A 17,819-nucleotide genomic window follows, 5' to 3' on the forward strand; every position below is an offset into this window, starting at 1 on the left:
GTCAGTATGGCCTTTCTCAGCTAACCAATTATGAATAAATCTCTCCACAGCTGAAAGCTGCAGGTGCAGCCTGGGCTGGAGGGAGCTCAGATTTGCACAAGGCTGCTCTGAGTGCCAGGGTTTGGATGGGGGAAATGATGGGGTGGGGGTAGGGACAGAGTCTGATTGATTGTCAGCCATGAATGGTCTTGATTTTCGTCTCTATTCTGACTGTGTGAGGAGTTGCTTGGATTCAACGTCAATTGGAGACTGCACATATGGATTTATTAAGAGGAAAAAAACCTAAACAGGACCTAAAAAAAGCTTTCTCATTATCTTTGTGAATAGAATATATTCCATTTGAACACACTAGTGAAATCAGTCAAATTAACCATAGATGATCTGAAAACTTTAATCAAATTATTCCCAGAGGCTTGGCTTGTTAAGGTGTTCTCAATGTTAATGAGCCCTGGGACACTGAATTCCTGCACTCAAGAGCTGAAGGCTGAACACGCCTCTGGAGCAGGAAAATTCAGCAGCAGCCTCCAAGGTGCTGAGGATGTCAGCAGCCCTCACTGAGGCCATCCCTGCCCAGAGACCATGGGAAAATGGGCAGACAAGGAGAGCATCACTGGGGCTGGGGGAGCACAACTCAGAGGCACCAGCGGCTCCAGCTGTTAAATGGAGTGTGAAATGTGGCTGGGGAAGTCCTGCCTGGGCTGTGCCAAGCAGGACAGACAAACCCTGACTCCCAAACGCCAAACAACTCTCTCAAGGAGACATTTAAAAGGAATTACAATTGTTTGTGTACTCTGAGTTTGACTCCCTGAAGAAATACCAACAAGAGCTTCTCAGGAGCTCAGAAGAACAAAACAGTCATTACTGGCAATTTTGGAAAATCAGAGAAACTTCTGCAAAAGGTTTATTATTACATTTTAGTGGTTTTCTTTTCTTATTTAAGTTTTCTCTATTCTTGAGATTTCTTAATTTATGTATTGGTGAGTGTGGTGGGTTTTAGTGTCAGTTAATTATTTATGTATTTATTTTGTTGTGAGATGGGATTATGAGAAAGGTATAGTAGGCTTAAAATTTTTAAAGGATATAAAAAATTTTATTAAAATTAAATTAAAAAATAAATAAGTATTAAGAATTAAAGTAAACTCTTTAAAATACCTTTTTTTTCTTTACAATTTTTTCTTTTTACTGACAATGTAAAGAAAGTAAAATTTAACTTAAAATCAAATTAAAATTAACTTAAAACTAACTTAAAACTTCTAGTTCGTTGACTATTTCTTGAATAGCCTTTTTTTTACTTTACTTCTGGAGAGAAGTTTTTCTTGTTTAGTTGTGAAGTTTTTTTACAGGAGGAAAAAATATTTTTTGTGATTCTTAATTTTGTTATGGATAACAGTCTTCTGGGGAACTTTGTTATTGTGAAGTGTTTTTTATTGCTACAAGATTGTTAACAGCTTGTTGATGGGCCATGTCAACTTATGAGTTGTTGTATTAAAGAGTAATCCTTTAAAGGTAAAAATTTCTGTTATTTATTCTAAAATTTTTTTTGTCTTTGGGAAGACATGTTCTTGTGGAGGTACTGTATTACTTTTTCTTTCTGTTTAAAATTTTTATGAATACTAGTTATTTTATCATTTCTTTATTTAAGTATGGAGGGTTTTGAAGGATATTAATTTGAGGGGTTTTGTATACTTTTTATATTATTATGAGACAGAGTTTTTTCTTTATAGTTTATAAGAGGATTTTAGTTTTAAGATGAAGGTGTTTTTTCTTCTTTTGTGTTTCCGATTTAATTTCTCCTTTACAAACTTTGTTGGTTTTATGTTGTTTTTTATTGTGCTTGTATTTTGTTTTTCTTTTACTTCAGACTGGATTGAAATATTGAAAGGGTTAACACCTGACCTGCCAGTAACTTGTGGTGGAAGTTGTGGTTGGGCTGTGTTAGCATTGGTTTTATGGTTTGTTTTTCGGTATTTTGTATTTAATTTTAGTTGCAGGGTTACTTTGTATGGGTTGTAGGTTTTAGGACTTTTTAGTTTAATTGTGTTGGGGGGAAGGTACTTGAAGGTAAGATTTTAATAGTTGTGGCTGGCTTTGTTCTTGTTGAGGTTTTGTAGCCTCTTTTGTTTTCCTGTTTGGTAGTTGTTGGGGTTTGGTTTGGTTAGAATGGGGCTGATGGGTGGGTCAGCCTGGAGAGGGGGGAAGGGGCTCAGCCCGTGGCAGAGTGGCTTGGTTTGGTTTGGTTTGGTTTGGTTTGGTTTGGTTTGGTTTGGTTTGGTTTGGTTTGGTTTGGTTTGGTTTGGTTTGGTTTGGTTTGGTTTGGTTTGGTTTGGTTTGGTTTGGTTTGGTTTGGCTGAGATAGGGGCTGTGGCCAGGGCCTGCTGCTTCTTTGCTGAATGGAAAAGAAAGAGGAAATTCCTGGGTTTTTTCATCTTTAACATTTGTGTTTCACAGAGGCGAGTTCAGTATCTCAGCTGTTTAACAGATTGTCAGTTACACAAAAAGTTTTGAAATACTTTTTAAAATTCTTCTTATGTCAAACTACCACAGACATTCAATCAACAAAAAACACTTCTCAAAGCATTGACTTGGCCCATTCAACTTCACAAACTTCAAGCATGTTCAATGCAATGTTAATCAATTTTGCCAGAGCACAGAAACAGAAGAAGTAGACACAGAGAGAAAGACAAAAAAGATACAGAGGAGCACTCACAGAGCAACCAACTCCAGATTCCAGCACTGTTCAGATAAAAATTCCAAGAGGTGGTAGGGTCAAGATGTGTGCTTGCCTTGTGGTCAGACTTCAATACTCCTTGGTCTCCACGGGCCCTTCCACCAGGTGGGACTTGAGCTCATTTGGTCCCTCAGGAGCTGGGCTGGGGGCTGAAGAGGTGGCTGTGGAGCATTGCCTGTGCTGTGCCAGGGACTGGCAGCCACTGCTGGGCTGGGATAGAGGCTCTGGGGGGATTGGGGTTCCAGGGCAGGGCAGGGTTGGGGTTATAGGGCAGTGCAAGGCTGGACCTGCCCCTTCCTCCCCCTCACATGAAATGTTTTCAGCCAACAATCTCCTCCAGTCTTTCACAATAGGGAATGCTGGAGGTGGAAATCCCAATTCTGGCCATGGGCGCCTAGGCAAGAAGGACAGTTCTATTCCATAGCACAGAGCCCCAGTGTTTGGAGGCCAGGTGAGAGCCTCACTAGGCCAAGACCAGCCAGACTTGTCAGTAAGGGCAGATTTTGTCTGGAAGCATTCTTTGGACATAGGGAATTTTGGAGGTGGAAGCCCAATCTCAACCATGGGCACCTGGAGAAGCAGGACAGTTCTTTCCCATGGGAAGGAAAGCATGAAGTCTTCCCCAGTGTTTTGGGGGGAGATGACAGGTGACCCTTGTGAAACCATTACCAGCCAGACTTGTCCTGGCAGTATTCCTATGGGAACAATTCCTGGATATAAGGAAATTGAGAGGTGAAATCCCAATTCTGGCCATGAGTGCTGGGAGAAGGAGAGTTCTTTTCCATAGGAAGGAAAGTACAGAGCCCCAGTGTTTTAGCAGCAGATGAGAAGAGACTCTCAACATGCCAAGGTCAGCTGGACCAGTCACATGGCCCCTGGGGGGCCAAAACAGCCAAATCTGTTCCATGTTCCATTAGTTTTGTAGTGCCCCAAAGTGTCACAATGGTGCCTTAGATCCATGACACCCCACAGTGCCACAATGGTCACTTGTTTTCATGGGGTCCAAGAATGCCACAATGGCCCCTTGATAATAGAAGGCGCTGCAGCGTCACAATGGTCCCAACAATTCCATGAGGCTTTGCAGTGTCACAATGGTCTCCATGGTTCCCCAGGCTCTACAGTGTTACATGACTCCTCTATTCCATAAGCCCTGCAATGTCACAATGAGCCTTTGGACCCTGGGGGTTTGCAGTCTCACAATGGTCTCCTTTGGCTCCACAGTGTCACAATGGACCATTGATGACATCAGGCCCTGCTATGTCACAATGGCCCTTTGGTTCCATGCAGGCCTGCAGTGTCACAAAGGTCTCTTGGTTTCACGAGGCCCCAGAGTATCTCAATGATGCTTTTGGTTCTGTGGTCTCCATGATTCCATGAGGCCCCACAGTGTCACAATGGTCCCTTGGTCTCACAGGCCCCACAGTGTCACAATGGTCCCTTGGTGTCATAAGGCCCGACAGTGTCACAATGGTCCCTTGGTTCCATGGGCCCTGTGCTGCTGCATTCCCCCTTCCCCTTCTCAGGATGCCCTGCCAGATGAGAAATGCTCCTTGGGGCTCGGCCTTAGCCAACAGCCCCTGGGCTCAGCTCCTCTGCAGCTCATCACACTGTCTGCTCCAGCCACTGCTGCTGCCCAACCAGCCCCTGGTTTCTGTAGGAGCAGCCCTGGGAACTGTTTTTGTTCCCTCAGTGGCACAACATTCCTGTTCTCATGCTGCCAAAGAAAGCTGTTTGTGCCAAGTGCGGCCAGGATGAACCATTGCTGGGACTGAAGCCCCTCTCTTGGGGCCCTACAAACACTGTCAGGACCAGAGTGACTCTTGCCAAGGAACTTTGTGCTGCTGTCCCTTAATATTAAATCTGGTTTTTGCTGATCCCTTGCTGGGGATTTTTTCAGCACTCTCAAGCCCTTGTTAATAACAGGGTGAAGGAGCCCTGGCCCAGGCTCTGGCCCTAGGGGACACGGGGACGCCGCTGGGGGGTCCCTGTCCCCCTGTGCCACCCCCAGGGCCCCATCCCCCCATCCCCGTGTCAGGCTCTGGGGTTGACACCATGGAACATCCCCTCTGGGGGAGGCTGTGGGGCCGGGGGCGGGGGGACCTGGGAGGGCAGGGGACCCCGCTGTGCACGAGCATGGTTGGACTGTTGGACTGCTCTGGGGGGAACTGTGAGGGGGGCCAGGGCAGAGTGACCTCCCCAGGGACCTCACACAGACCCTGTGATGTCACACTGCCCCTGTGAAGTCACACAGCATCCCTGTGGTGTCACAGAGCCCCTGTGATGTCACACACCCCTCTGTGTGATGTGACACAGCCCCTGTGATGTAACAGCCCAATCTGGTTCATCACAAAGCACCCTTGTGATGTCACTAACATTGAGTTAACTCTGGGATGAGCTAACTCTGGGATGGCACCCTGGAATGTCATGCAGCTGCACTGTGATGTCACAAGCCCAACTCTGAGATGCCACCCTATGATGTGATACAGCTGCTCTGTGATGTTACAGAAGACACTGTGATGCCACAATGTCACCATGTGATGTCACAGTCAGTTCTGTGATGTCACAGCCTGTTTTGTGATGTCACACAGCCACCTGGTGATGTCACAACCCAATCTCTGATGCCACAGAGCCACCGTCTATGATGGCAGAATCTGCTCTATGACCTCACCTACTACTCTCTGACATCACAGCCAACTCTGTGATGTCACAACCCCCTCAGTGATGTCACAGAACCCTCAAGAATACAATTACATTGAAACACTGAAGTTTCTTTTACTTTGAAGAGATCCCTGTCAGGGACACAACTGAGAAAATGTCCCCAGGTTTCAGGTGGAGCAGAACACTGGAGACAGTGATGCCAGGTGGGGAGAAGCAAGGTAAAAGTGTCTCTGGTGCTGAGCACACCTGGATGTGTGTCAGGAATGCAAAGTGCCAAGGCCTGAGCCCCAGCCCCTGGCCAGGCAGATCCTGTCCCTCCCTCCTTGCTCAGGGCTCTTCCCGGGATGGGCACTGGCATGTGGGGATGTGCAATGCCAAGGGCAGGAGCATGGGGCGGCCCCTGCCAGGCTGCTGAGCAGGGACAAGGAGGCAATGAGGCCCCAGGCCTGCAAGGGTCACTTGTCTCCTGCTCCTGCCTCAGGCCCAGGGCCAGCAGTCATGGCCAAAGTGCTACCCAATTTGGGTCTGGCAGGGCTGTCTTGCAGTTGCTGCCCATCCCTGTGCCCTGTGCAGCCCAGGCTGTCCCACGGTGTCCCTGCCCTGCGCCTCTGTCCCTGCAGGCTGTCGGCATCCCCCGGCTGCCCCACCTGGCTGGGCCCTTCCTTTGCTGACAGCTCTGCCTCCTGCCTGCCTCTGCCTGCCCACACAAAGCCTTAGCCTTGATACCAAATGCTTAATTCAATTCAATACCAAAAGCTTAATTCAAAAGAGCAATTCAATTTTTACTGTGCCTATGAACTTTAAGCACAGGAATAAGGCATGCAGGGGCTGCTTTCCCAGCACAGATTGTTGGAATGCAAGAAGGCGGCTTTTGGCTCAAGAATGCAGTGATAGAAAAAAAGAAGGTCTGAAACTGGGAACTTGGGGTGGATTTTATGGTAATGGATAAATTGTAATACTCATTTAGTAACACTGATAGAATTACATGTCCACATAAGGTTAGGAGTTATCCCTCTCTAGACCTCAGGCCTGAATAAATGATACCCACTTAAATAGTAAATTTGTGTTAAGGAGTCTTATTCTGATATTTTGGAGATTTGGTGATGGTGGGGCCTCACAGGACCAAGGAGTCAGCTGTGACACTGAGCAAACTTATGGAACAAAGGGTCCATTGTGACACAGCAGAGCCCCATGGAACCAAAATCCATTTTGGCACATTGGGGCCACATTGAACCAATGGCCCATTGTGATACTGTGGATCCAAGGAGACCATTGTGACCCTGAGAAACCTCTTGGAACCAAGGGGCCATTGTGACACAGCAAGGCCTGGTGGAACCATGAGTCCAGATTGACACTATGGAACCTCACGGAACCAAGGTGACTGTGTTCAGTGGCAGAACCTCATGGAACAAAGAGACCATGGTGACACTGCAGAACCAAGGAGACTGCTGTGGGCAGTATGAACATTCATAGAACCAGAAATCCATTGTGACACAGCAAGGCCTCGTGGAACCAAGGGTCTGTTGTTAAACTGTGTGGCCTCGTGGAACCATGAGCCATTGTGACACAGTGTGGCCACATGGAACCAAGGGGCCACTGTGACACTGTGGATCCAAGGAGACCATTCTGACTGAGGAACCTCATGGAAGCAAGAATCCATTGCTACATTGTGGGGCCCTGTGGAACCAAGGGGATGACAGTGACTTTGGGGAGGCTCATGGAGCAATGGAGACTATTCTGACACTTTGGGACCCACTGAAACCAAGGAGCTATTACAGCATGGCAGGGCCTCATGGAATCAAGGGGACTGCAGTGAAAACTGTGGGCCTCCATGAGATGAAGGGTCCATGGAACCAAGGATACCATTGACACTCTGGGGCATCATGGAACCAAAGGTCCATTGTGACACAGCAGGGCCTCATGGAACCATGGAGGCCATTTTTACACTTTCAGGCCTTGTGAAACCAAAGGGCCACTGTGGCACTTGAGAACCTTGTGGAGCCAAGGGGACCACAGTGACACTCTGGGGCTCAGTGAAACCAATGGTCTGTTGTGACACTGCATGACCTTATGGAATCATGGAGACCAATGTGACACCAAAGACCTCACTGGACCAAGGGGCCATTGTGACCCTACAAGGCCTCATGGAAGCAAGGAACCATTGTGACACTATGGAGTCTTGAAGGCCAAGGGGCAGTTGTCACATTTTGTGGCGCCATCAAACCAAGGAGACTGCTGTCGGTAGTACAAAAGCTCATGGAACCAAAAGTCCATTTTGACACTGTGGGGCCTCATAGAACCATGGAGGCCATTATGACACTTGGGGACCCACTGGAACCAAGGGGTCATTGGGACACTGCAGGGCCTTGTATAACCAAGGCAACCACTCTGACACTGCAAGGTCTCATGGGAGCAAGTGGCACTTGTGACATTGGGGGGCTTCATGGAACCAATGAGATCATTCTTGCACTCTGAGTCCCCATGGAACCAAGGGGCCATTGTGACATCACAGGGCCTCATAGAACCAAGGCAACCACTGTGACACTGCAGGGACACATGGAAGCAAGGGACCAGTGTAACACATCCAGACCTGGTGGAACCAAGGAGCCATTGTGACCCTGAGGAACCCAGTAGAACCAAGGGACCATTTTGAGACTCTGTGACCTCATGGAACCAATGGGTCATTGTGGCATTGTGCAGCCCCATGGAAACAAGGGAACCATTTTGACACTGCAAGACCTCATGGAAGCAAGGAGCCATTGTGCCACTGTGGAGCCAAGGAGAGCATTGTTATATCACTGGGCCTCATGGAAACAAAGACCTGTTGTGATCCTACAGGGCCTCATGGAACCAAGGGGCCATCGTGATGCTGCAGGGCCCCAAGGATCCAAGAACATGGAACAGGTCTGTCTGGCTGGGACTCCTGGGGGCTGCCTGACTGGTTCTGCTGACCTTGACATGTTAAGGGTCACTTCTCATCAGGCCCTGAAACCCTGGAGTTCTGTGCTTTCCTTCCTGTGGGAAAGAACTGTCCTTCTCCTCCAGGAGTCCATGGCCAAAACTGGGATTCCTCCTCCAAATCTGATTATATCCAAGGATTATTCCCGCATGTTACCTGCCAGAACAGACAGCTCTGGCTGGCCTTGGCCTCTTGGGGGCCACCTCTCATCTGCCTTCAAAACACTGGGGGCTGTGCTTTTCTTCCCATGGAAAAAAAAAATCTTTCAAGTCCAGACCTCCATGGCCAAAATTGGGAATGCACCTCCAAAATTCCTTATATCCAAAGATAGCTCCCAGACAAAAGCTGCTAGGACTGTCCAAGTTCCCTTGGTTTCCTGAGGGCCAGCTCTCATCTGCCTTTGAAACGCTGGGGCTCTGTACTTTCCTTCCTATGGAAAAGAACTGTCCTTCTCATCCTGATGCCCCTAGACAAAAGTGGGGTTTGGTCTCCCAAATTTTGTCTCTCCAAGGACTCTTCCCTGACAACAGGTCTGGCTGCCTTGGCCTCCTTGGGGCCACCTCTTATCAGCATTTGAAACACTGGGGCTCTTCTCTTTCCTTCCTATGGAGAACTGTCATTCAAGTCCAGGAACCCATGGCTGAAATGGAATTCCACCCCCAAAACTCCCCATATATCCAAGGGTTGCTTTCAGACAAAAACTGCTAGGACAGACAGGTATAGCTTGCCTTGGCCTCTGGTGACTGCTTCTCATCTGCCTTCAAACCCTGGGCTTCTGTGGTTTCCTTCCTATAGAAAAGAACTGCCCCTGTTGTCCAGGCGCTCTTGGCCTCAGGCACTTGACCACTCTATAGGGATGTTGGGAAGGATGAATATTTGACACGAAAGTCTCACAGATATGTGTGCTTGGCAGAAAGAGTTTTGAATCTGGAATCTGAAGAAGGAATATAAATGAAAGCAAGTTTTGATACAAAAGAAAAGAATTACAGAGCCAGTCTTACTGGATAGCTAAGAAGGCAAAGTGTATGTTAGTTAGAAGGGTTTTTTATGACTTAGTGCAAAGGATAAGCCCACCTCAAACAAGATGTTTTTACCAAGCAGAAAGACAGCACAGGAAAACAAGTCAGCAAATGTTGCAAGCAGAAAAAAGATCTCAGAATTTTCCACTGCAAGAAAACTGGAAAACAACTTCTAGCTTAAACTGTAATGTACTAACTTTTAGGGATTGGAGAATAGTAACATGAATATGGTAATTACGTAAGTTATGATAGGCTATAGGCAAAAGTTATGGTATAGATTTATTCTTCTGTATTAGGATGCTCCGCAAGGAAAGTATATAATGCATTGTAACCAAAGTTAAAGGGTCTTCAGACTTGTCTGAAGATGGAGCTGACAGCTGTAGGCACAGGCTCTATCACCTGTGACCCTAGACTGCTGTAATATCTTGGATATAATAAACTGCATTTTGAAGAGCCATCTGGAGTCCCGCATCTCTCATTCCATCTCTTACTCTATGGAAACTTATGGACCCATGGGTCAGTTGTGACAATGCGGGTCCAAGGACACCACGGTGACACTAAAGAACCTCATGGAACCAAGGGGCCATTGTAACACTGTGGTGCCTCATGGAATCAAGGAGACCATTGTGAAACTTGGGGGCCCCAAGGAAGCAAGGGTCCATGGTGACCTTGTGGAGCCCATAGTGTCATAGAGGAGCCACTGTGACACAGCCAGGGCGCATGGAGCCGAGGGGCCGTGGTGACACATCAGGGCTTTGTGGAACCAGGAAGCCATTGTGACATTGCAAGGCCTCATGGAAGCACGGGGCCATTGTGACAGTACAGAAGCAAGGGGAACATTGTGACACTCCAGGGACTCATGGAACCAAGGAGACCATTGTGACACTGTGTGGTCCCATGAAACCAAGGGAACATGGAGTAGGTCTGGCTGGCTGAGCCTTCTGGGGACCACCTGACAGGTCCAGCTGCACTTGGCATGTCGATGGCTGCTTCTCATCTGCCTCTGAAACACTGGGGTTCTGGACTTTCCTTCCTAATGAAAAGAACTCTTCTTCCTGTCTAGGCACCCATGGCCAAAACGGAGATTCCACTTCCAAAAATGCCTTATGTGAAAGGATAACCCCTAGATGAAAGGTGACAGGAGAGACAGGTCTGGCTGGCTTGGCCTAAGGGTGGCCACCTCTCATCTTCTTCCAGAATACTTGGACTTCACGCTTTTCTTTCCTGAAGGAAAAAACCATCCATCTTGACCATGTGCCCATGGCCAAAATTGGTATTCCACCTCCAAAAGTCCATACATCCAAGGACTGCTCCTAAGTGAAAGCTGCCAGGACAGACAGGTCTGTCCTCTTGGAGAGGTCTTGGCCTCTTGGGGGCTGCATCTCACCTGCTTTCCAAACACTAGGGCTCGGTGCTTTCCTTCCAATGGAAAATAACTGTCCTTCTTCTCAAGGTGTCCATGGTCAAAATTGAGAATTCTCCTCCCAAATTCCATATATCCAAGAATTCCTCCAAGACAAAAGTTGCTAGGACAATCGGATCTGGCTGGCTTGGCCTCCTAGAAGCCACCTCTCTCCTCATCTGCCTTTGAAACACTTGGGCTCGCTGCTTTCCTTGCTTTGGAGAAGAACCGTCCTTCTTATCTACACAGAAATGGCCAAAATTGAGGCTCCACCTCCAAAAATTCCCTATATCCAAGGGTTGATTTCAGACAAAAGCTACCAGGATAGAAAGTCTGGCTAGCCTAGGCCTCTGATGGCTGCCTTTTATCTGCCTTTCAAACACCAGTGTTCCTTGCTTTCCTTCCTATGGAGAAGAACCGTCCTTCTCCTCTGGGTGTCCATGTCTGAAATTGGGATTCCACCTCTAAAGTTCTCTATATATAAGGGTTGCTCCCAGACAAAATCTGCCAGTGCTGTCAAGTCTGGCTGGCCTTGGCCTCTGGTGGCTGCCCCTGCAACACTGGAGCTGTGTTCTTTCCTTCCCATGGAGATCACTGGGACACTGTGGGGCCTCATGGAACCAAGAGGATCATTGTGGCACCACTGGAGCCCATGGAATCAAGGGGCCATGGTGACACAGTGGGGCTTCATGGAATCCAGAGACCATTATGACTCTGTGGGGCCTGATGGAACCATGGAGACCCTTCAGGGCCTCCTGTCACCAAGGGGGCATTATGACACCTCAGGGCCTCATGGAAGCAAGGCACCATTGGGACACTGTGGGGCCCCATGGAACCAAAGGAACATGGAACAGGTCTGGCTGGCTTGGCCTCCCAGGGGCCACCTGACAGGTCTGGCTGATGTGGGGATGTTATGGGCTGCCTCTCATCAGCTGAGAGTACTGGGGCTCTGTGCTTTCCTTGCTATGGAAAAGAATCGTCTGACTTTTCAGATACCCATTGCCAAAATAGGTACTTTTGCAAAAAATTTTCCTCTATGCAAGGTTATCTCTCAGAAAAAACTGCTTACTCTGGCTGGCCTTGGCCTCTGGTGGTCATCTCTTATCTGGCCCTGAAACACTGGGGCTCTCTTCTTTCATTCCTATGGAAAAGAACCGGCATTCTTCTCCAGGGACCATGGCCAAAATTTGGCCTCCCAAATTCCATATATCCAAGGATTGTTCCTAGACAAAAAAAAAACAAAAAAACAGGACAAACAGGTCAGGCTGGCTCTGTCCTCTGGTGATTTTCTTAGATAATGAGCTGAATGTTTTCATTTGGAAACACCTTGGAGAGGGCACAGAGATCACTTAATAAGGGATTTTGAGGTCTTGGGCATATGACCACTACATATGGACAAAGGAGCTCTGTGCTCTGTGCCGTTGTGATGGTTTTGCATCATGGAAGTGATGTCCTTAGAAAAGCTGCAAGCAGCTTCCTCTGTGTCTTGAAAAAAATCAATCAGTAATAAGCTTTGAGAATTGACCATCTGTTCAACCACAAAGCAAACTGTGCACGCCTCTGCGAAGACGCGTGTTAAAGATGAGAAAGCCTGGGAGGGTCTCTTTCCCTTCTGGCTGGCAAAGAGGTAACAAGGATGACCCGGCCCCCGTCTCAGCCAGTCCGGGCTGGGTGGCTCCTGCTGTGGAGCCAGGCCCCTACCCAGGGACCCCGCCAGGCCCTATCGGGTGCCGGGCAGGGCAGAGGAGGCCGCAGGGCCAAGGCCGGGCCGGGCCATGGCTGCAGTTGTGACCATCTGGGCACTGCTGAGCCCTGCCCCGCCGCCAGCCCGGGCCCAGCCAGGATCCGCCGGGCCCCAGGAGCAGCCCCGGGTCAGGCCAACTCGGCCAAGATTCTGCCACCGTTGGAGTTCAGATGCAAGCCCCGGCAAGGGGAGGAGAAGCCATCGGCCCCCAGCCGTGCTGCTGCTGTGTTCTGGCCTGTCTGCTGAGATCCTGTCCCTCCCTACAGCGCAGCCCATCCTGACACAGCCCCAGTGCAGCCGCTGCAGAAACCTCCATCGTAAAATAGCTCCAGCAGCAAGCACCGAGCCCAGCTGGGGTCACGGAACCATCTGCAGGCCCCGGGTGAGATATGAACTCTTTCAGTGCTTCCATCCTCCCTCGAGTGAGAGAAAAGGACAAAGTGCAGGCACATAGAGGAGCAACATGAAGATGCTGGGGTCAGTGAAGAGGAAGTTGAGTCCCAGATAGGAGGGATGAGGAGATGCCTTGATCTTGGGGCTGAAATCCTCTTGTGAAGTTATGGAGAAGGATGTAATTGATACATCAGACTCTCTTTTTCCCTATAATGCATTGAAAAGTACGGGGAGATGACTTGTTCAGAATTGCCTCTGTGGCAGCAGCTCTCTGGCCACAGAGAGAAACAACTTTCCCAGGCATCATGGTGGGAAAGTCTGTAAGAAGATCAGTGAAAAGAATGAGAAACAATTCTTATCTTCACTAGCTGAACCTAGTATTGTGAACATGTGGAATGTGTTATGGAGATTTACCAATGGGTGGTTTCTTAAATAGCCAATGGTGATGGTATTTGGATTGGAGGACCAATTAGGACCACCTGTGGTGAACTAGACTATACAAGTATGGGTTTCTTAATAAAGATTATTGTCAGCCTTCTGTGAATCATGGAGTCAAAGTCTATTAATACCTGGCCGTGGGCCCTTGACGTGAAAGGCCCCCATGCTAATGTCAGCAAATGCTGAAGTAGCTGTGATCCCATGAGAAGTTTGAACAAGGAAAGAGAGCAGAGTGATGAGACCCTGTGCCCTCAGGGACAGAAGAAGATCTCTGTTCCCAGAGATGAAGATGATTTCAGAAATAATGAAGAGAACCTTGCTCTTAAACAGTTCATCTTTCAACAAACACCCCATAAGCTGACATGGCCCATAAACGCAGCTGGGGGAAAAGATGTGAAAAAATGGGAGGTACTTCAGAATTGCAGATTTTCTGGATGGCTGCTATTCATGGAAATTGAGAGCCATGAGAGAACAGTTTTCTTATGGAGAAGTCTCCATAGCATGAAAGATAGACTCCGCTCCCTAAAGGAAATGAAGAAAACTATTCTAGAGGTGGTAAACTGACTGGAAATTTTAGGGTTTCTCTCCTTATATTGTCAATAAGAAAGAAAAGGTTGTAGGGAGAGGAGAAGTGTTCTCAAAGTTTTCTGATTCTGATTCCTATTGTTCTTTTAATTGCTAGTATTAACATTGCGTTATCCCCTTAAATACTCTTTCTTTTAGTTACTATTATGAATTTTTCTTTATACCCTTTAAAAGTTTTGAGCCTACTTTGCCTTCCTCCAAATTCTACCTCACAGCAGATACTGAGTAAGTATATTCTAGTGAGTGCACCAGTAATGAGCCGACACTGAACCCATCAGAGTAATTAAAACATTTGCAAAGAAATATCAAAAAATACTACAAAAAAGTTCCTGATGAACTGCTCCAGACAAGAAGGAAATCAAGGCAGAGCCATGGTTTGTCAGGACTTCCTTGATCCTAATGGGCCCTGTAGTGCCTTTGGAGCTGAGCACTGGAACCTCAGGGCCTGAGAGGAGATGGCACAAACCTTTCCAGGAGTCAAAGTCAGAAGAAAATGTCTCAAGGCATTACTGGGTCCCACTGAGGTCCATACCCTACACAGGCTCCACATGGATTTATAGGAAGAGAGAATTATACGCCAGGATGGCACAAAAACCTCTTGGACACTCAGTGTGGAAAGGAAAATCCAAAGTACCTTAAAAACCTTGAGTATCTCAAAGCATTAATGAGCCCCACTGAATGTCACTACAGAGCTCTCAAGGGACTCATTAAAGCAAATAATTGGGACCATGATTGTACAAAGTTCTAACAGAGTCTGTATCAAACTGGAAATACCAAGTACCTTAAAATAACTGAAGTACCCTGAAGCATAAATGGCCCACTAAGTGTCATTACAGATTAAGGCTCTCAAGGGACTCATTAAAAGAGATATTGGAGGCTGGAACTGCACAATCTTTTTCGTAGTCTGTATCAACAGGGAAACACCAAGCAGTTTAAAAAACTGAAGTACCCTAAAGTATTAATGAGCCCCACAGAGTGTTGTTACTGACAAAGCCTCTCCAGGGACTAATTAAAGCAGATAATTGTAGGCCATGATTATTGCACAAACCTCTTAGAGACTCCAAGGCAAAAGCCAAACCCAAAGTCCTTTGAAAAACCTGCAATCCTTGCAGGGAGAATGAAGGAGCCCCCAGAGACATTCCTGACCCAGGCTCCCCAGGGACTTCTTCCAGCAGATCCTTGAGGCCACTGGGATGTGGGCTAGGGAGGGATACTGAGGGCAGGACAAGGTGCTGACAGTGCCCAGCCTGGCTGGAGCTGTGGCAGGAGGCCCCAGTGCCTCAGGACAAGGTGTCTCCTCCCAGCCCTTGGTGGCACAGACCCTACTGCTGTGCCCCAGGGCACCAAGATGTGGCTTTTCTTGTCGCCACCTGTCATCACTGCCTGCAGTTCTCTGCTCTGCCTGGGGCCTGGGGACACTTTCTCAGTCGTGTCCCTCAGTGGGACCCATTAAAAGTGCAAGAAAGTTTGGAGTTGGATTCTGACTTGGAGTTCTGAAGAGGTTTCTTCAGCTCCCTCTAAGGGACTGATGTTCAGGGCCTGAGCACAAAGCCCCAGAGGCTCGTTAAAGTTCTTGTGCTGCGTCTGTGCTGCTGAGCTGGGCTGGGCTCCTAGCACAGAGGCAGCTCCTGGTAACCAAGAAGAGCTTCAAAAGCACATTTCTCTTGATGAGCAGCTCTTCTGCCAGCCCAGCAGGGCTGGAGCTCTGCCTGCAGCCACCCTGAGCACAGCACAGAGGCACAGAGAGCTTCAATCAGTCAGGGCTGGGAAGGTGCTGAGAAGTGCCTGGGGCAGAATCACTGCCAGCCCTTGGCACAGGAATCTCTGGCTGAAGGACAATGCAGCTGCAGCTCCTGGAGCCATCACCTAAACCTGGAACATTCCAATGCCTACAGACCCTGTGAGTACATTCTCTGATTATCTCTCGTGCAGAGCAGCCAAGGGTGCCCAGGGCTGTCCTGCAGAGCAGGGTCCTGCATCCCAGGGCACTGTGCTGGGGCAGGGACTGTGCTGCCTGCCAGGGACAGCTCTCAGCCAGCCCTGGCAGCTCCTCCCAGCACTGGGGGACAAGGTCTGGGTGGAAGGAGACAGCTGGTAAGGCTTGGAAGCGTTCTCCTTGTGTGGTGATGATGCTGCATTGTCCAGGACTGCTCCCATCCCGGCATTTAACGGCAGAACATTTCCAAGTAGATTATACAGGGAGCATAGCAAGGCAGGGGCAGCAGGAAAGGGGAAGTCCTGAAATTTTATTCTATTGTTTTGGGTTACCTGAATGGGAAATTGACCATAGATATTCATTTTAGTTCAGCTTGAGGCGAATAATAAAAAATATTATCTCTGATCTAAACAAATCAGGCAGTGACAGAAATCAGCACAGGGCCCCTCCCAGGCAGCATCAGTGTCACTATTCCAACCTCCTCAGGGTTTCTCTGAAGTTGCCATCAGAGCCTGCAGAGCCGGAGCTGCCCCTGGGCAGTGTCTGAACTGAGAGGGGTCTGCAGAGCAGAGCTGAGCCCCCAGGGCTGGGCTGGGCTCTGGCAGCACCGGCAAGGCCAAGCCCTGGGCACAGGGAAGCAGCTGCTGGCAGGGACAGCTCCGGACAGCAGAGCCCTGTGCAGGAAGTGGGGGGAAAGTGCCCCCAAGCTATGCTGGGATATTCAAAATACTCTCCAAACACAGCTATTCCATGATTTCTTTTGTTACAGATCCCCACGCCAAGGCACAGCAAATGTCCAACAGCAGCTCCATCAGCCACTTCCTCCTGCTGGCATTGGCAGACACGCGGCAGCTGCAGCTCCTGCACTTCTGCCTCTTGCTGGGCATCTCCCTGGCTGCCCTCCTGGGCAATGGCCTCATCATCAGCGCCGTAGCCTGTGGCCACCACCTGCACATGCCCATGTTCTTCTTCCTACTCAACCTGGCCATCAGCGACCTGGGCTCCATCTGCACCACTGTCCCTAAAGCCATGCACAATTCCCTCTGGGACACCAGGAACATCTCCTACTCAGGATGTGCTGCTCAGCTCTTTTTCTTTCTGTTCTTCATTGGAGCTGCGTACTATCTCCTGACCATCATGTGCTATGACCGCTATGTGTCCATCTGCAAACCCCTGCACTACGGGACCCTCCTGGGCAGCAGAGCTTGTGCCCACATGGCAGCAGCTGCCTGGGCCAGTGCCTTTCTCAATGCTCTCATTCACACCGCCAGTACATTTTCCCTGCCCCTGTGCCATGGCAATGCCCTGAGGCAGTTCTTTTGTGCAATCCCACAGATCCTCAAGCTCTCCTGCTCTAAATCCTACCTCAGGGAACTTGGGTTTCTTGCTGTTACTGCCTGTTTATCATTTGGTTGTTTTGTATTCATTGTTTTCTCCTATGTGCAGATTTTCAGGGCTGTGCTAAGGATCCCCTCTGAACAGGGACGGCATAAAGCCTTTTCCACCTGCCTCCCTCACTTAGCTGTTCTCACCCTGTTCATTAGCACTAGCATGTTTGCTCACCTGAGGCCCCCCTCCATGTCCTCCCCATCCCTGGATCTGGCCCTGTCAGTTCTGTACTCGGTTGTGCCTCCAGCCGTGAACCCTCTCATCTACAGCCTGAGGAACCAGGTGCTCAAGGCTGCAGTGTGGACACTGATGACTGGATGCTTTCAGAAACATTAAACTGCTGGCAAATGTCTTCAAATCACTTATAATAAAAGTCACCTTTCATACTTCTTGTTTGGTTGGTTGTGGGTGTTTTCTTTTCGTTTACTGTTTTCATATTGTCCACACAGAAATGTCATTCTTTGTGCCATTTCTCATGTTGTTTCTCTCCACCTTCCCTATGGTCACAGACTGTGTCAATGAGAGGCTGGTTTCCTTGAGGCTTTACAGGAACTAAAGGATCTCCCAG

The 17,819-nt window shown here is 48.6% G+C and overlaps 1 protein-coding gene across 1 annotated transcript; it reads left to right on the forward strand.

The window, feature by feature from the left end:
* Positions 1–16,630: 16,630 nt before the first annotated feature.
* Positions 16,631–17,587, forward strand: LOC134413983 (olfactory receptor 14J1-like). The gene has a single exon (XM_063147985.1). The coding sequence runs from the start codon at positions 16,655–16,657 to the stop codon at positions 17,585–17,587; it is 933 nt and encodes a 310-aa protein (XP_063004055.1). The 5' UTR covers positions 16,631–16,654.
* Positions 17,588–17,819: the final 232 nt, after the last annotated feature.

This window comes from Melospiza melodia, unplaced genomic scaffold (genome assembly GCF_035770615.1).
Source record: "Melospiza melodia melodia isolate bMelMel2 unplaced genomic scaffold, bMelMel2.pri scaffold_70, whole genome shotgun sequence".
Classification (NCBI taxonomy): domain Eukaryota; kingdom Metazoa; phylum Chordata; class Aves; order Passeriformes; family Passerellidae; genus Melospiza; species Melospiza melodia.